This window comes from Myiozetetes cayanensis, unplaced genomic scaffold (genome assembly GCF_022539395.1).
Source record: "Myiozetetes cayanensis isolate MyiCay16 unplaced genomic scaffold, myiCay2020 scf2-11, whole genome shotgun sequence".
Taxonomy (NCBI): Eukaryota; Metazoa; Chordata; class Aves; order Passeriformes; family Tyrannidae; genus Myiozetetes; species Myiozetetes cayanensis.
The window spans coordinates 25,360,045-25,379,561 of record NW_026087411.1 but is presented as its reverse complement, the minus strand read 5'-3'; the positions used below and the strand labels follow the sequence as shown (position 1 = coordinate 25,379,561).

The 19,517-nt window shown below is 36.8% G+C and overlaps 1 protein-coding gene across 1 annotated transcript in view; it reads left to right on the top strand.

Moving 5' to 3' along the window:
• THADA (THADA armadillo repeat containing) overlaps positions 1–19,517 on the top strand; it is a 160,545-nt gene that overhangs the window by 83,375 nt on the left and 57,653 nt on the right. Inside the window, 1 exon segment of the mRNA XM_050315607.1 lies at positions 15,104–15,219. Within this exon segment, the coding sequence (XP_050171564.1) occupies positions 15,104–15,219 (116 nt within the window).

Here is a 19,517-nt window from a genome sequence, read left to right as displayed (position 1 = left end):
AATGTGAAAAATAAGCAATGGTTATTAATTTATTTCCTCAAATATACACAAGTATTCTGTAGATGCAGAAATTTCTTTGTGTCAGAAGTGGGTATTAGGAAAGCTTTAAACCTTGGAAATCAGATTTGTCCTTTTTCTGTGCAAATGCACCAACAATCTTAAACCTTCTGTTTTGCTATGAGAAGTCACTTATGAATTCAGCACTTAAACAATTGACCTAAATGAAAGATATTGAGCATTTACAGTTCATACTGAGTTTGACTTCGGTATAGTTGAAGTTTCTTAGCACCTTTTTTTTTCCTTTCAACAATCCAAATGCATGCCTTTGTTTAGCTTTGTAGTATAAAGTTGCTATTCTTTAAGGATCCCCCCCTTCCCCCCCCCAGTTTAAGGTAGGAAAAGCCAACTTAAAACTTCTCTTATTTCCCTAAAAACACTCCTCTAGCAAACAAAATGCCTGTGATGTACTCATCTTACATTTGCAAATTGTGAGAAATCTTTCATCTATTTTTCGGAGTTGCTGACTGTCTTGTTTGACTGGTGAAACAGACACCACTGGCAAATAGAACAAGAAATCTGAAAAGAACAATGACCACTTTTTTTTTTCAAAGGTAATATAGGTGGAGCTATTGAGTTCATGCTTGGCATGTTTCTTTCATTCTGATTTTTGTACCTATTGAATCATTTTATGGCAGAAGAAATACCAGATAGAACTTTTGTTCTTTGGACTGAAGTCACTTTTGAAACTAGATCAACTCAAGGCAAAGGATAAATTTTAAATCATATTGTCAGTATGTTATGTGAAACACCCTATACACTTCATACTTTTTTTAGGTTATTATGTTAATAAACCCACAACCCATAGAAATTCCTGAAGCATTTCAAAAAGAAGGGACTTGGTGTTGTCACCTTTGGGTACCCCTCTCCTATGGAAGCCTTGTTGAGTAGGTAGGATTTCAAACCTCCATGGTGGTACTAGTTAGTGTTGTATTGAAAGTGGCCATAGAAGGAATGAAGTGCATCAAGGGCTTCCAGCAGTAGAAGTACCTTTTTTTTTTTGTATTTGCTGTTTTGAGACAATCATTTATACTTCTTAATTATCATACTGTAAGAATTTATTTTAAAATTAATCAAACTAAGTTCTGTGGATATTAGGGACTGATGAGGTAATAGTGTTTTTTCAGTATGGCCTCTTGGTACTCAGTGATTACCAGGGAGGAAAAAAGTGCTATCTTTGAAACCTCGTACTGCTTTTAGCAATAAAAGCACAATACTGTTTTCTCTGAAACAAAATAGGAACTGTTGGTAACAGTGGTAGATACACAGTGTTAAAGAAAGAAATACTGCTACAAAGTAATGAAACCCCTAGAGTTGTTTCATGTTCATAATTTTTCTGAAAAGCCCTGTTGTGCTCATGAATAGGAAAAAACTTATTTGTACATTAAAGTCTTTCAGACAGATACATTGAATATACAGCATTGTCATTTAAATCCAATTTGATAAGAATTAATAGTTCTAATAATATTTGGACTAATAGCATTTACAATGTTATATGATGTGGTACTTTGTGAACAGTTGAAGAAGTTAATTTTGTGTAAATTTTAATTTGTGGACTTCCATGATCACGTGGTCCAAATAAATGATCTCATCCTAAATATTTCCAAAGTCAAGCCGCGAATGTTCTTAAATTTATCATGTCCAGCTCTGAAATTTTTATAGCAGTAACTTCTTAGTTTTTTTAACTCCCAAGTGCAGTAGGCTATCAGATTTCCTCAGAAAAAGAGGTGTTTGTAACCGTCATAGCCTTTAACACTTTTTTCCATCAACTCTTTGACTAGTTGAGTCTTGCTAATGTTTTTCCATCAGACTTTTCCTTTTGGAAGAATTTATGTTCCATCCGACTATTATCTTTTAATTCAGTTTTATTTCAGTGATATTTATAAAGATTAAATAGGACAACAGGAAGAAAGGCTTAGAAGTTGGGAGTGAATCATATATATATTTTTTCATCCTGTCAGTACATGAATGGGGCTTATAACGGGTTTATCTACATGGAGGATCCCTGGGATTTTATACAAACAGTTTTATTGAATAGAATTACAGCACTGTGATTAGCCACAAAAATCCTTAAAACAATTGCACTGTTGCAATTATACAAGCATAAAGCACTTCAGAGATGTCCCCGGATGATGCCGTTTGGTTTTGGTGTTATGGGCAGGAGGTGTTTGTTGTCACAGACTTAGAGCTGAATTAGACAGACTTGATTTGGGTCTTTTTGCTTTCATTAACCCGTTTTCCTGTGAATAAAATGGGTTATTTTGGGTAGCAGATATGGTATTTGTCCAATTTGTACAGTAACTAAAACCGAGAACTTGGTGATAAATTTGAGGAATTTTTAATTTCTTTCATGGTTGATAATACAAAACATTCATACTCTGTATTGCTATTGTATACAATGCTGTCTGTAGGGCATCTCTTCACAGGTGTATGTAGTGAAAACCATAATGTCATCAATAACTATTTTATTTTACCTTTTTACTTGTTTAACAAAAAGCTCTTACTCTATTGTTACCTGTAACTTACTAGGAAAGAACTCATCCTTGTTAACATTAAGTAAGTAAATAAGTACATGGACTCCCCTTTTGCAACTAGTTGATAATTTTTAATGTGTTGTAAGGCAAACAAGACTGATAAAGTGCACAGAAAAGGCTTAACAGTGTTTGGAGAGGGAAGGAAGGAACTTGGTTTCAGATCAAGTTCTCTTGTTTTTCCAAGCACAGTTAAACCATGGAATTGTTTGGAATTTAAGTAGACTTCTAAACTACCTCCATGGATTCCCTAACTTCTGACATCTCCTTGCTGTATAATTTTGTTGTAGTTTTTGCCAAATTGAAACATTTTTAATGTTTACATTTATTTGAAGCAATTATACTTCATACTCTTACATCTGCTTTACTCTAGTCTTAGTTCTGTAGGGAATTTTACTGCTCAAAAACCAAAAATATGCTGGTTTATGGGATGATCCATCAAAGTCAATCCTCGGCATGATCTGTTGATGACCAGGGTCATGGATGCTTTGTGATCAGCATTTAGGACAGGGTATGGAACAGACACCTCTGGGATGCTAAAAGATTGCCACTCAGTTATAATGGATATGCACATAAGATTTGTGGGAAGAGGAGCCATTCAGTGTGGCTCCTTTTCGCTGCTTATAGTTTATTAGGTGTTATGAATGAAGTATTGGACACACATGAGCGAGGATAGTGGTGGCTTCCACTCAGTTTTGTTCTGCCAAATTCAGACTTATGGAGTGACTTTAAACTGCAAGGTCTCCCTAGACTGTGGTTTAGTTTATCCAAAGGTAGTAAAAGAAAGTGCTTTTAATCTGTTAACAAAAAAACCTGTTGACTTTTGTGGGTGCTGTTGCAATCACAGCCATTGGTAATACACAGAAGTGATAGGACACAGCTTGGGGAGTGGTGGGTAGAGATGAACACAGGCAAGACCAAACTGCAAAGACCAAGCTACTGATTGTGAAGGGTTAACAGTGAAGAACCCATTGAGATATCTTACCAACTTCTGTTTGGTGTTTATTTGAAAGAAAAAGACAATGAAGTACCCTGATAGTCCCTTCTTTCCCTGATGCAGAGTTGTTTTCACTTGCTTTGAGCAAATCTGGCATTTAGTGAAATGGGTGCATTGCCTAGTTGTTGCTCTCACTGCCAGTTTTAAGGCTTTAAGGCAGAAAATATGTGTAGGTGTGTGCTCTGCAAACAGCTTGTGCATAGCAGTCCGCATGCAGCTGATCATCACTAACCCTCTTGCTGCTGGGTGTTGCAGCTGCCACAAGTCGGCTGATGGTTGAGACATTGCAGCAGAAAGGAGTAAGATTTGCTCAATTTAAATATCAGGCCTCTGCTGACCGAACTCATGGGACTGAAGGGAGCGGCAAGTTGGCTTTCATTAGAAGCCTGGGTAGGGTGTTGGAAGTTGTCAAACTTCAGCAGAATGCAGAGTTGAACAGGTAGGTGGTGGGCAGGGTAACATCTGCCACTGGTACTGCTGTGTTCAGGAGGCAGCTGCTATGCAGTTCACTATGCAAAGCCGAGTGGAGGGTTAAGGTACAGCAGCTCTAAAAACCTGTTCTTAGAACTGTTTTTAGAGATAGTGAGACAGCTGTACTCCTGGGATAATAGAATCAAAGGCAAGCATGTGCAAATATTGGAGAAGGTGGTCATGAGTATGGAAGGTGTTGAAAGAACTTACTTAAAAAAAAAAACACCACTTTTTCTACCATAAAACTTGTTGCTGTTTACATTCCCTTATGTCAAAAACTCATCTTACCACTTGCATGGAACAGAGAAGGGGGAAAAATAATAATAAAACCCACATCTTTTCGATGAGCTTCTAATTCCTCTGAAGAGAAGAACCCCAGCAAATTTCATCATTTTACTTCAGAACTTATCTGTTGCTGGCGAATTTGCAGAGGCAGCGTTCATCTGCCGTGGTGCTCCTGCTGATTGAAAAACAAAGTGCATGAGCTTACTGGAGTTCAGGGAATGTTTGATAGCTTTGAGTTTGGCACTTTCTGAAGTAGCATAGGATGCTTGTTTGTTTGGGGGGAAAAATCCACAAGGTGGTGAAGCATTGTCACTAATTAAAATCAGAAGGAATAGTTGAGCTGTTTGGGGGAGATGTAATCAGCTGACTAGTGAGATTAAACTTTGGGAACAAAAGGGAAATACATTACAGGTAGAATTCCAAGCGTTCAAAGCAGAGATGCAAAATTCATTAACGTTGTTCTATGATTATGCAGTTAGCCCTTTCCTTGCCCTTAAGTTTACCTTGGCTAGGGCACTTGCAGTTAAATGGCACTGTGGAAATTACTGGAAAACATTAACATTAACTTGTTATTGTAAGCTGACATCATGCTGAGCCTGATGGGAAGTGAAAATTTATAAATAGCTTGTCCATATGTGTAAGGCAAAAATCTGCTGAGCTTCAGGAGTAGCATGATTTATGTATTTGCTGTAGTTTAAACTTCATTGCAAGTTGTCTGTGTTTCTCTGAACTTCACAGTTCCAAAAACTTCAGGAAGATCAGTGGTCCAAAACTGATGAACCCTGAGGAAATACTGTTGATATTTTCTGTGTAGTTTTGGTGGTACAATGTACATCTTACTGGCCCTTAGATATTCTTCCTGCTATGTTCTCTGGAGAGCAAAGTGCTTTCAAAAAAGTATACTTAAAGCATAATTCAAGCATTTTTTTTCTCCCCACATAAATTCTCATGCATATGCCTACTCTCTGTGAACTGGAACTTAAAGGATCTGAGTTCAGTCTGTCTCTGGGATGCATCCCTTGTATATTTCAAATAAATCATAAAATCTCTCTGTTTCCTTACCTGCAAGACTTTCTTCTGTAATAATACTTTTTAATATCAGAGGGGGACAGCATGTTGAGAAACCATATGCCATTTTACATAAGTAAAAGCTTTATTTCTGCATCATTCATGGAAAAGAAGTAAAGAGATGTGTATTTGAGGAAGTCCTTTTTCCCCTCAAGTGATCTTCCTTGTTGGAAAGTGGCTGTGTCCACATACACATGTGAATGACCTGTACTGTCTTGTACAGTGAGACTGAAAATATAGGAGAGCTGTTTGGTTGAGGATTGTCTTTTCCGTCTCATGTTACAGCTCAGTGGGATCCTCTTACAAGAATTAATTTCTAGATGTTACTGTAATTAAAAAAAAAAAAAAAAAGAGAGAGTTTGCATTACATCCATCTTCCATTCTGCTGTTGTCCTGTGTACTGCCTTTGTAAAGCTGAACTCGTATTTAAAGTTTACTCTTGGAATTCAGCTTGACTTATCTGCAAGTTAAGCCCACACATTAACTCTGATGTCTAGACATAAAGTTACTTTTATTGCCTGCTTCAGTTGTATATTCCCTTTTATAGGGATAAGTTTGACTGGGGAAAGTTCTTGTGAGTTCTGCTTCTATTCAGCTCTGTTGCTGTATGTCAGAGGAGTTTGGCTTTTGAGTCCAGGGCCTGGGCACCAACATGGATGGTGTTTGATTTATCTGCATAGCTGTTGCCTCTAATGCCCCTGTTGTTACCTGCAACTAATTATGTGAGAATTTTCTGAAAGGGAGGGACATTTTCCCTATTATTTGCACTCAGGTGCAGCAATCCCTGCCATAGAAGAGCAATCAAACATTAAGTTCAGCAGGCTTTGTAATGTTGGCTTAGAGTTCAGACAAAAGAGTGCAGTTGGTAATACTGAATTCCTCAGATGAAAATGGAGCCATTAACAGTGACAAAATGCTTGTAAATAAATAGCAATGGAAGGGGAAGTTGATCCTTATAGGCAGAGGCATGTACAGTGACAGGTTATGACTGGCTTAATATATAAATGGGGAAAAGCTTTTGGAAGGTGTAATATGACCTTGAAAAGCACCACCTTTTTTTTTCTTTTTTTTTCCCCATGATTAGAGCCACCTGCACCGGGACATTTAATGTGGCAAATTATTCCTCAGACTTTAAAAATACTGAATGTTTTCCTTTTGTTAGAGAAAGACTTGTATACGTATTTTCTTTTCCGGAGGTTTCAAATCATTAGTTGGGAGAAGTTAATTGTTTTCTGGAGCTGCAAGTTTTACTTCACTTTAGGCTATAATGTGAATTTAGGAAATAAAAGCGTCAAATCGATATGGCCTACTTTTAATTATTTTCTCAGCTTGTGTGTTAATGCAGACATTCCTGAAGCAGGAGATCACCTCTGCTGAAACCAGCAGAGCTACGGGGTCAAGTGGCAGTGTACTTCTGAACACTCTTGATAAACATGTTCCTACTCGCTGTGTCTCTTACATGTCAGCTTCTTAGCGTCAGCGGGGTAGCTGTATCTTTAATCTGCCTCCTAATTGTAAATACCCCTCAGTAAACAAGAATGTGTCTTTCATTTGCATTTGTCTCCGTGTGGACGTGTACAGGATAACTGTGTTATGAGGACACAGCCTAGGAAAGAATAATTTCAAATTGTTTCATGCCACCTCCAAAAAAAGACGAGAGAAAAACAGCTGTGGGAGATGTGTGTGTAGCTTTATATCCTCTGAGGCAGCTGGATTAAGACAGGCTTTTAGGGTGGCAGGGTATAGACTTGGGAAAAGAGACTTCACTGCATCCTTCCTGCTGTTCATTCTGATCAGAAACACAGGTTGAGGACAGTTCTTAACTGTTTCCAGTGCACAGTCTGGTGTGGTCTTTTCTCTACACTTTCAGGTTTTGGTTACATGCTGTGGGAAGATAATAGGTATATTTGCAGAGAATGGAAATGCCACCAGCTCTGCAGTAGCCTCCTTCATCTCTGGTCAAGCTGGCTGGTTAGGAGGATGTGTGTGAGACCTGGTCAGATCTGCCATTTCTTTGACTCATTGGGCAGATTTGCCTTTTCTTAGTGCTGTTTATTATTGGGGTTTTCTGTTTTCTCATCAGCCAGTCTGTTCACAGGTCTTTTGGTTGGGCTTTTCTGCCCTGCAAATGTATCCTTAGTAATAAGATGAATGGTAGCTTAAAAAGTATCTTAAATATTAATGGTAAAAAGTCCTAATAATTATAAAGTCAGATGTCATACCGGTTTCTGTGTGAATAGCCAAGCCTTGTACATTTAGGAGAAAATTCAACTGAGTCTTTCAAGTAAATAATACTAAAGAATTTGAAGTTTCCTGGCAGCAAACTTCTCATTGTCTAGTTTTCTTCTAATACAAAATTTGAGTTGCATACACAAACTTGTAGCTGCAATTCAGTTTGCCCCTGACTAAAATAGGAAGTAAAACCTGAAGGAAAAACTTAGTAAAATTGTGTTGCAAGAACTTTGAGCTATGAAATTTCACGTTTGTTGGATCATTTTGGGAAAAAGCAGGAGCTTATCTTCAGTTTTAAGAACACATTTTTATTAATGGATGTTTTGTGGTATATAACTGTCACTGAGAAGAGAGGTACTTTGCTATTTTTCAGCATTTTCTATCTTTCATTAGTTATGGCACATTCATCATTTTCAGATTATTAAATAGCTGTGTTATTCTTGCTCGGTTATACAGAGTTAACTAGTATTGTATTTTTATTCATAACTTGAGATCTTTCCAACCTTATTTTACAACTTCTTAATCATACCCTGCTTGCCTTCATTTTAATAAAAACAACTTAATGCATATATAAACCCAGCTTTATGAATTTTGATGGATATATTTGGAAGGAGGATTTAAATTCAATAATTTCTTATTAATAATAAAGCAAAATTGTGTAATTAGATGATGAAATGTACTGACAAAACAAAGCTAAAATAATGGAAAAAATGAATTGTGAACCAGCTGATGCTTTAAAGGAAGAAAAATATTTTATGCAGTTTTCAGAAAAATATTTACAAAGGGAAATATTTGAACTTCAGACTGAGTTTATTAGTCCATCAAAAACAAATTTAAGGAAACAATATTCATATATAGTAATTAGATATGACAATCATATAATGTATATTTGGCAGAAATAATAATCTGATCTATTCTGAAATTACTGTCATGAAATTAAAGACTTCAAAGAAAATAAGTGATAGGAACAAAGGGGGTAATGCCTATAATAATCTGGTATATATAAGTGATCTAGGACTATGAGAAGAATGATAGCTTTTCTAACACATCTGTTTAGGATGGCAAGAGAATTGATAAATACTTGAAATTACTCTTCAATATATTGTCATTTAAATGTGGAAATAAACTCAGGGTATTTACTCTTTCCTACAAACAGTGAATAAAAACTTTTCTCATAATTAGATGAAGAAAAGTCTTAATGACTGTAATAGAGCTGATCTGTCCACACAGTTGCTGAATCTCAGTGTGGCAGAGGATGGGTCATACGTGGTGACGATGCAGGGCACAGGGGTGCCAGCAGCACTGCCTGCTGCAGCACATTTGTGTGCTGTGGTTTTAGACTGATTTTAAAGTATCACTCTGCAAAGTGCGTGGCTGCTTTTGTTTGGGGGAGCAGCATGAACTCCAGGACTGTGTTCGTACCATACTTGCTCATGATAAAATACTGTATTTCTTTTTTAACAGACCAGGATGATATCAGAAAGTAAGCAGATAGAAACATTCCCATTTATTTTTGTATAGATAACTTTTTGGGAAACTGGGGGTGGAAGTTGATGTTCTTAGTCCCATTTTAATTATCACTCTGGCACTTTTCATCTTTAAGAAAAAAAAGGGGTTTTTAGGATTTGTTTTTCCCTGGAGCTAATTATTGTAACTTTGAACTTTTTATCTTCCTAATAAAAATGCCTTCACCTGTCACAGCAGCTTGCCAGTTCTTATCTACGTGGTCGTAGTAAAAAGAAAATGAAAAATTGGACCTAATTTTCAGAATACAGAGATAACTTGGCAGTTGTTTTTATCATAGAACAAGAATAAAATTTTATCTGTCTTTAAATTAAAGAAGAAAAGGAAAATCATGTTTGATGTTTTCTTATGTTAATACTTAGGCAAAAGCTTTTGATGGAACAATTCCAAAGAACCATGTTTAGCTTACTGCAGTAATCTCCTTACTGCTACCATTTTGCAAACACCCTTTTTTGGCATTCCTTTTACTTCAACCTTCATAGCTTGGTGAGTGGCATATTTTTCCACGCTCAGTATTTACACAGTGTTTTCTTTCAGCTGTTGAAACATCTGTATTCTTTACTTTTTTTTTTTTTTTTTAGGGAGTTAAAGGATCTATGCTGAGAATGTAAAGTTTAGGGTGATGTCAGTTGGTCTTTTTTTCTTTTTCAATAAGCACTGGAATGAACACTGGGAGCATTGTTTCAGTCTTGCTCTTAGGAATGTGAATATTAGTACTGTATACTTAATTTCATCCAAACATAGCTGAGGGCATTTATGAAGAGGTTTTTATTGCTTCAGGTCATCTTATGGGGGGAAAAGTTTAATGTTGCCACTTCACTGAAAAGTGTGCGACTGTATAACCTTCAACGTGTTTTTGGAAAGTCTGATTGTTTAAAAAAGGCACTTTGTGCAGCAACATGCTGAAGGATGTGCTTTCTTTAAAATACAAACATGTGTGCATGTACACCAAGTATCCCTTTAATCATTGTTCCATGTCTGAAATTGTTTATTGTAAATTTTGGAAACCTTAGTTCCTCCTATAAAATTATTGCTGGTGCTATGAAATGTTAATTTTTATTTGTTAGACAGAAAATGTGTCCCACCACATGAACTTTGTGACTATTAAGAGGTTATGATATATTTGCATTTTCTCTGTACATATGCAGGAGAGCTCCTGGCATAAAAAAAAATTTTCACTTCGTAAATTTTGTGTTTGATACGAGTTTTCCTTCATCATCCCATTGCTTCATTATTTTAATTGTGTATTTCACAGCAATTCAAGCTGATATGCTGCGCTGCTAAAGATAATGATCTACTGCATATCATATCAAAGTTGGTGTGGGAGAGAAAAATGTCTCTTCCTGCTTCTCGTGATTTATAGTTTTGACTTAGCTGATGTCTAATCATTGAAGTATTTGTTTTTTCTAAAAAGCAGTGTGCATTTTTTCACTTGATCATCCAAAATGAACACTTGGAAAATAGCAGATGTCATGTCTTAAGGCCTGCTTGGGTAAAAAGAAAACACTCAACTTTCTCATGTCATGACAGGGAGAGACACAAGTCTGTGTTGCATCTGAAGGCTGCTGTTTGGTGGGGGATGGATGTGAACAGGACAGAAAGATACATGTGGTGTCTTCCCTCCCCTATCCCCCACCCTCCTCTGCTTTTTCCCCTTTTCTTGAGGCTTCTGCTGCTGAAAAACAAGGGTGAAGCATCAACAGCATCAAGGAGGGGGAAGGAAGGTACTGGAAGTTGGGAATGGCTGGAGAGCGGAACGCAGTTTCATCGGCATGCTCGGTCCTGGGGTTTTGCTCATTAGGATAAAGTATCACATCTGAGCTGGCTTGGTGGGGCTTGTTTGGGTGGTTTTTTTGTGCTATTCTGCATTAAATAGTCCTCCCATGCAGGTGGTTTTACCTGCAGCAGGTTAAGACATGCTGGCTCAGAAGTAGTAGAACCTCGTGGACCAAAGGTTCTCGGAATGGTCAAGCACTGGACACTGTTGCTTATTATGTATCCAAGTATCTGGACTTCCCATGGCTTGCACTGTTTTAACAACTCTTCCCCAGGTTGATGGGAAGCCTCTACAGTCCTGTTGGTGTATTAGCCTGACTCCTGAGCAGTCTGCCTAAAGAAAGAAAATGTTTTTGAGAATCCAAGAACTCACCATCTTTAATGCAGGATTCCACAGAACTGCAGACAATTCCTTGGATGCTGTATTAAAAAAAACTCCGAACATGTCAAAGATGTGTTCAGGCTGCTTTCTTGGTATTTAGTTCATGTCAAATTTGAAGATAATCGTTGTCAGATGGTAAGTCTTCACAAACCTGCCTCTACAGTTAGTGCAAATCTTTGGTAAAACTACCTTTAAAAAGAAAAAAAATCATTAATGTATTTCCTTAGTGTAACAAACAAACAACACCACATACACGAGGAACACCATGACCTCATTGCATTCATTTGTAAGGAATTTAGCAGAGGATTTTAAATCATGTAGAATTTTGGACTTGAGGAGAGCTATGTGCTGGAAAGCCTGTCTGTTTTATTATCTGTATCAAACAGTCTCATAAAACTTGCTACCTCCTCATACAAACATTGCCTGGCTTGTAGTCTTAGATCCTGGAAGTTACATGGAAGCCCAGGAATGATGTGTCACGTATGATGGAAGTGAAGCACTACTGAGGCTAACTTTTACAGATTCCTTGTTCGGTTGCCTCTGGTCTTAGCTTACATAAAGTAGGGCTTTGAATAAAACATGCTGATGTAAATTACAATTTCAGACTTAGTTTAGGCATTCTAAAATCTCATGGCGAAAGAAGAAGTCCTTTGTGGGAAAGATTCTAGGTCCCTAAAATTTGGTGAGGCAACCTGAATACATGATAGAAGGCTTTCAGTGAAATAACAAGAAAATTGGGATTTTGCATGTGTCAAAAGTCAAACCAGGATAAACTGTAGTTGAACATTATTTTTGATGGATGCCAGCATTTTTCAAAAGTGCATCAAACTCTTGCATGAGTTGCACTTTCTGATTCTACTGCTTAAATGTGGCTCGTGCCCTGTGATTTTTACCATCTGAATAGTATTGAAAGGATATGGTTCATATAGATAATCAACCCTAGAGGAATTTTGATTGCATTTTCAGTACTGTATTCTACCTGGAAAATTTAAATCCACAAATTTGACCTCCTTAGTCTACATAGTTCTTTCTCTTTCAAGACCTTTTGCTTGAAGTGTCAAACTACTTAGGTTTCCTCTGTATTTATGTGGGAGGCACTTTGAGAGTTCTTTTCAAAGCTGAGGAGATTAAATTAATTTAAGCTTCTAGGAAAAAATATGATAGCCCCTTCATAATTGTGAAACAGATTTTATATTATTGCTTAGAGGTAAATCCGTTCTCATTCCTGGAAATGAACACAAGCACAGAAGAATAAAATTGGAAAGGTTAAGGCACCAAATGGTTTTCAGTTAGCAGAGGATATAAAAGAGGATATAGAAGAGCTTCTGCATATATATTTTCTTTTTTCATTCTTCTGTCGTGTTCATTACTTAACAGAGATTAAAGGCAAGCCATAAAAAATACAGAGAAACTATTAGTAGTGGCAACTTGGTGCGTTAGTTTTCATGAAGGTTAATTTGAGTGGATACTTACGTAAAGCATTTTAATAAGCAGAGAGTTGCACAGGCAAGAGCAGACTAAAGAAGAATATTCAAGGTAAAGATCTCTGGTGACACTGAAATATTTGCAAGCTTGCACTTTTGTGAAGTGCTTTGTAGAAAAAGATCAAAATTCAGAAAGACCTTGGAAGGGCCATTTCAGAAAGATACCATCAACAAAATGATGTTCAGTTCAGATGACTTCAGAAGATTTTTAAAAAAAGAAGTACAAGCTGTTTTTCCAGGATGTGTCTTGCCCACAGAGCACCTGCTAACAAAGAGAGATGAGAGTTTATTTCATTGTTCCTGTCAAAGGGCCCCGGTGGGATATCTGTGTTTAATAAGTACCTCACTAGGAAAAAATCTGGACTGACTGTATAGTGTCCAGAGAACAGTTGTGTACCGTGAGGTCAAGGGTGGGAGCGGAGTGGAACACCTTACCTCAAGAGCTTGGATTTTGAGGGTGAAACACTGGAGGAGGTTGCATACAAGTATTTTGGAATCTGCTTTGTTGGCTGTTTTGAGGATTAGGACAGTCAGGCAGGCATTTGTTTCATCGAAGAATGTTAAGAGCCTGCCTCAATGTTTGTATGGATTAGATAGTCTCTTGACTCTCTTCTGTTTCTGTGCTTATTTGAAATGATTGCAGCTGTTTTTCCACTTGAATAATTTCACAAAAAACAACCCAGATGAAATTCTGTCAAGTTAATGCTATGTGGCAGTGCTTGTGTTTCCAAAACAAGCAAACAAACAAAAAAATATAACCCCCGGAGCAAGTGACAGCTGGAATGTGGGAAACCAAGATCTGAGATGTAAAAATCTGGATATGAGAGTTTTTCTTTTCCCAAAGTGAAGTGAAGGCCCCAGCTTGATCCATTAGTCATTAAATTGTCACTTTGCAAGTATGAATTGCTAATACTCTGACATGTTAAGAGTGTTTCCTTATAAAATGCTCTTCTGTGTATTTTCAGAAATGATCTGATAAACACCGCTAAAGCTTCCTAAATACTGCATGTGGCTGGTTTCAGTAAATAATGGGGGATGTGCTTTTTCAATTTGCATAGAAGCCTTGTCTGTCAATGTAACTCACCTGTGTAGCAAACAGAATGTCAGGATTTGAGGCTGTAAGACAAGTTAAAGAAGAGGGAGTGTTATAACCTTGTTCCAGCTTCTAAACTGCATATACATGCAAAACTCCTAAACCTGAGTAAGATCTTTCCCTTCAGGATTCAGTACTTCACTGTTTATCTCTGTGTTTTTCCATTTAGAAATTAGCTCATCTAGGTGTTTCCTGTTCACTTGCATGTTAATGGGAAAAGTAAAAACTAAGTGGCATGATATGGATGTTGCCACTTGTGTCAGAAGTGTGTGTCATACACCCTCTTCCACATGCAGAGAGGATGGGCACTACAGGGGCGGGACCTCGAGAGTCCCTCTCCATTGTGCAGTCCCTGTCAGCTTTCTTTCATTGTCCAATATTTTCATTTCATGCTTAAGATCTAGATGACTATACTTTTTTTTTTAACTTTTATATATATTCAATTCTACTTGGAAAAACCTGTTTTTAAGTAGCAAAGGGTGGTCTCTTAAGAACAGAAGTTTTTTGTTTTCTTAACTGTCCGACCAGAAAGCTACAGGTTGTGCTTTCTATTCTGGTTTCTTGAATTCTTTCCTTCATGGTAGCTAGGATTTGTCTACTCAGCTTTTATGTGAAGCTCTGGAGGAGAAAGTCCAGTCAGTGCTGAACCCCAGTGCAGAAGCTCAATCTTCTCTAATCCTAGAAAGGAGAGCTGCAAGTCTTCTCGCACCTCTCCTTTCTCTGAAACCCCACTGCCCACAGTGTTCGACTGGGGCTCAGAATGAATGCTCTCAGGAAAAGGAATAAAGATACTTCCCTGTGAGCACTTTGAAGTGGTTATAGATGATAATTATACTGCCTGTAGAAGGCTTTTTTCTCAATATATGATTTTTAAGACCGTTCCCTGTCTCCCTGGTTGTACTTGTATGGTGCAGCCAGCCCCGTTGCGTCCAGTGTGCTCCACAGGTGGTTGTGCTGGCACTGGTGAGCAGGTGGCACCACGAGGAAGTTGAAAGTTGAGGGATTCTTGAGTTGGCAAGGGCCAGAGGAGTGGTGTTCATCCTCCTGCCTTCCGTTCACTTCATGGGGGTTAACATCTTCCAGCACTTTCTGTGCCTTGGTGTTCAGTTACTGTGAAAAGTGAATTTTAAAGACCAGGCAACTCAAAGATTTAAGGATCCTATCGGCTGTGATTTTTTTAATCTATTCTTTTTTATTATTTAGGTTTTCCATTTGCTGCAGTCATACTTAGAATCAAAGCAGTTCCTTAGTTTGGACTTCCAGCGGGGACTGACTGACATCATTACCTGTTTGGGGACCAAACTGTGGCTGGCTAAAAGGTAAGATAAACCAAAAAATATCTGCGATTTATTCATATATTTTACTAACATATGAAAGGCTTGGCTGATTTTTTTTTAAGCAAGATCGAAACATTTACTTCTCTAGAAATATGTAAAAGTTAGATGCCTTACTGGCTTGCTGATTTTTAATCAAGATGATTTTTATCTAAGAAGTAAAGATGAAAAAACATTGTAGTCTAGTCATTAAAGAAAAAAACCCCTGTGAATGAAAATTCTTACAGAAGCAGACACTTTGAGGATAATTGTTGCTTCTTGGCTAAGAAAAATATGCCACATATACAAGGTTTTTATGTTCCTATTTTTCTGACTTTGACCTTTGAAAAAAATTAGTAGGAAAACATCATAGCAATTGTTTAAACTATCAAAAGGATTTAGCTGTCCACAAACAATCCAGGATAGTTTTGGAAAAATTTTTCATAAGTTCATTTATATATTTTTTTCTTTTTTTTTTTTTTTTTTTTTTTTTTTTTTTTTGAAATCTACTTAATCTCATCAATTGCTTTTGAGAATTCCTACCCATGAGAATTGCCATCCAAAACTTGAGGACAAAGAACACAAGTCCTTGCACAGATAGATAACTGGGAATATTCTACATTTTGCACCATTGAGTGAGGTTACCAGTACAGCCTGGCGTGGATCTCTGATAAAATCCCGTGTCTCTTTGTGATCATCAAAACCAACATCATAAGTGGTTTGGAGAAAGGGGGTGTCTAGTGGGTTGAGAAGTCTTCTGTCAGTGTTACCTGAGTTCGGGTAATCAAGATAGAGTCAAACTTTGAAAGTTGCACAAGCGTGAGAGTGATGATAGGGCACATAAAACTTGCTGTAAATAATTGTGAATTGATACTCATGAGCAAAACAGTCTGGACTTTACCTGGGGAAAGGGGGCTTGACTGAGAAGATTTTTTTGTTTCAGAAAAATCACTCTGGTTTTTGGTAAAGCCCAAGAGGGGAGAAAACACACCTATGTTTGTCTGTTAATCTGTGTTGTATATTTAAATATTGTGTAAATCACAAAGAAGGTACACTAGGAATCAGAATCAGTATAAAGACTGACAGCAAGTATTGAACAGTTTCTACCTGGGGAGTGATTACATAGCCTGAGATTTATTTTTTTATCCTGGAAAATGAACAATTAAGGGATGACATGGAAAAAAATTAATTCTATGAGTCACATAGAAAAGGGACAGGAAATTAGCATCCCTTCCAAGATGGCAGAGGTAAAAGAAACAAAATAATGATATTTTTAATGTAATTTTAATTTAGCTGTGGAACTCAATGATATAAGATAGTCTTGGTTTTGAACCTGTCTGAATTTTTAACCAATGATTTAACAGAGTCATGCAAGAAAAATCCAGTGAGGTTACTGGGTATGTAGACATCACAGTTGGCTCAAAAAAATTATCAGTAACCTTATAGATTGAGACAGAGATTTTGGAAAGTGTCACTGTTTTTATGCTTTCCTTTCCTGTGCATTTGCCTTCTGCCTGATTAGAGATGTCATAGGGGATTTGGTGGACCTGTTGACTTGATTCAGCATAAGCATGTTTAAGTCTTTAAATGAGAATGGTAATTTATGTAACTAAATTAAATCCATTGATACTGTCAGAAAGAGAAAAAACCCCAAACACTGGAAACCAAATTTAGCAGAAAGATGCTCATGGTTCATAATTCAAACCTCCTTCTCTTGCAGCAAATATGTAAGGGCCAGGCTCTGTTCACTACAGATTTTAAATAAATTCTAGGTTTTCAAAGTATTTTTTCAGAACTGCCCCTTTTAGTACATCAGTGATATTAGTACTAACTCTTTGGTTGTTTTTCTAGTGACTTTTTTAAAATTATCATTATTATTTTATTATTTTTATCATCTCTGGAAAGGAAACATTTTCATGTTATCTCTAAGAAATTCTGATGCATGGTATAGGTATTTTCCGTAAGAGATGTATTTACTCTTTCATGTGCTTGTAAAGGCCACAGTTGTATATGCAATATTAACCCCTTTCTAGCACATGTTTGTCAGTTTGTTGTAGTCTCTTTTTCACAGTCTTGCATTCTCCATTATGCAGTTAATACTATACATAGAGGTTTTTTTAATTGTCTTTCTCCCCAGATAGTAAATTTTTTTATTATGAGGATACAGACTTGCAACACTAACTTAAAGCAATGGGGTTTTAAATTTGCAAAAAAAGTTTCTGTTTTTAATGTACATTATCATTCTTGCTGAGTCTGTACAGCCATAGGTCCTTAGGCACACTTGGAGCTAAGGTGTGTTTTCTTTTTTCTTTCTTTGTTCTGGTTTTTTTTGGTAACTCTAAAAAAAGCAAGTAAAATATCCACAAGATATTTGGTAACCAAATTTGCTTCCACATGAGTTTTAAACTTAAGACAACAGAAAATATGCTCACCTCTTAACTTTCTACTTGAGATAAATATATTCAGTGTGGTGTAATTTAAAAAACAAACAAAAAATAAGCAACCAAACCAAAAAAAGCTGTTGAAATAGGTGGTATTTCTGGTAGTTTCAGTCTCCCACATTCAGTGTGCAGCTTTACTGTTTGTAGTTGGCTGGGTGGAGGTGAACAGCTGTTCTGTGATAAACGGTGGGGTTTGAGGGTTTTGTTGTTGCTTTTCTCTTTTCTTGTTTTAAAGGAGTATTAGGAGGTTACTTGGCAACCGAGTTTTGAAACTGAGTAAGGCCGTCTGTGTGGGTTTCTGGATGTTAGGAGAGAGTATCAGTAAACCAGCACTTTATTTTTGCCATGTTGTTAAACTTCTTGGTATGTTCCTGCTGCAGGTGACAGTCAGAGAGGGTGATGGCTGGCTGGGCCCTCGGCCCGTGTACAGTCCTTCTTACCCACCTTCTCTTCAGGCAAAGACAGTGAGCACAATAGAGAAAAAATAATGGGTCTCCATCTGCCTTTTCTGCCTTTTGTCATAAGGAGATAATTTCACATGTTGCCAATACTGTAGTGCACTGACTGTTTGAAAAGAGGGTATTAGAGGCACTGACTATTAATCTTAAATGAGTCAAAAACCAGTTAAAATTTAACAGGAAAATGGTTCATGAGTTTGGGGAAATGGGAAATTATTTCCAAATATCAATTTTCAATTACATTTCTGTGCTAGTTCTGTAAAGTTCTTGCTGGTGTTCTTTCAACTATGTACTTCCTTTGTACTATGGAGCAAACTTCTCTGAGAATCTTAAATTACAAAATTTTGGATTGAATATGTAGTTCTTAAAAATGAAGCTCAGTTGTCAAGTGTGTATCTGTAGGAAAGACCATTGTTCTTCAGCGGTTTCCTGACCTGGGTGGGTTTTTTTCTGTGTTTGGGTTTTGGTTTGGGAATTATTTTGCTTTTTCAATGCCAGAATGTAATTTCCTTTCATCAGAATGTATTGGTGTAGAATAGCTCAAGAACCCATTGTACATTCCCTGCTAATATAGTAATCTCTTCTTCCTTCCCCACTCCAAGACCTGATTTTCCTTCAGAGAATAAAATAATGGATCACATTCCCCAAATTGCATTTCATAAAGTATTCACTTTTTCAACTGATATTTTCTGTCTGTTGTGAAGGCAGACTTCTCATACTAATGACTCGTGGTTACTTTTTCTGCTCGGCTTTTTTTTACATCTTCAAAACATTATCTTTTTTGTGTATTCAGAAACAGTATTTCCATTTTTGATGTTTTGGTGAATAAGATCTGCCTTAATTTCTCAAGGTGATGTTTGAATCTTTTCACTTTATTTGCAAGTTTATACTTCATTTAGTGGTTTTTATTTTGTTTTGGAATAAACCTGTTTGTTAGTTTAAATTGGTATAATAATGTTACTACTTCCTCCACCCTCACACCAATGTTAGTTCATTGCATTTTTTACTCATATGGGAGGTGCAGGGGGGGTTGAGAAGAATAGAAATTTTAAAAATATATAAAATCTGCTTTGTTGGAGAATGGAGATGATGGAATGAAGTGATGGAAATTAGTCTGGTGAAAACTTAAAAAAAATAATTTATCAACCTAAACCTTTGAGAGAGTTCAAAGCCCTGGCATATGAATTTGGAAAAAAAAATTAGTTTTTAGCTCAACTGCATACCAGGGAGTTACAAGACTAACTCTAGATGCCTTCTGCTTCATAAATACAGAAAGCTAAAAGAGCAGCCTTTGGATCTGGTAATTGGTTGTACAGAAGTCCCAGAAATATCTCTCTCTTGTTTCATTTGTAGCCTTTGGCATGACAAAGTATTGGTATTGGAAAATTTGTGTAATCATGTCATT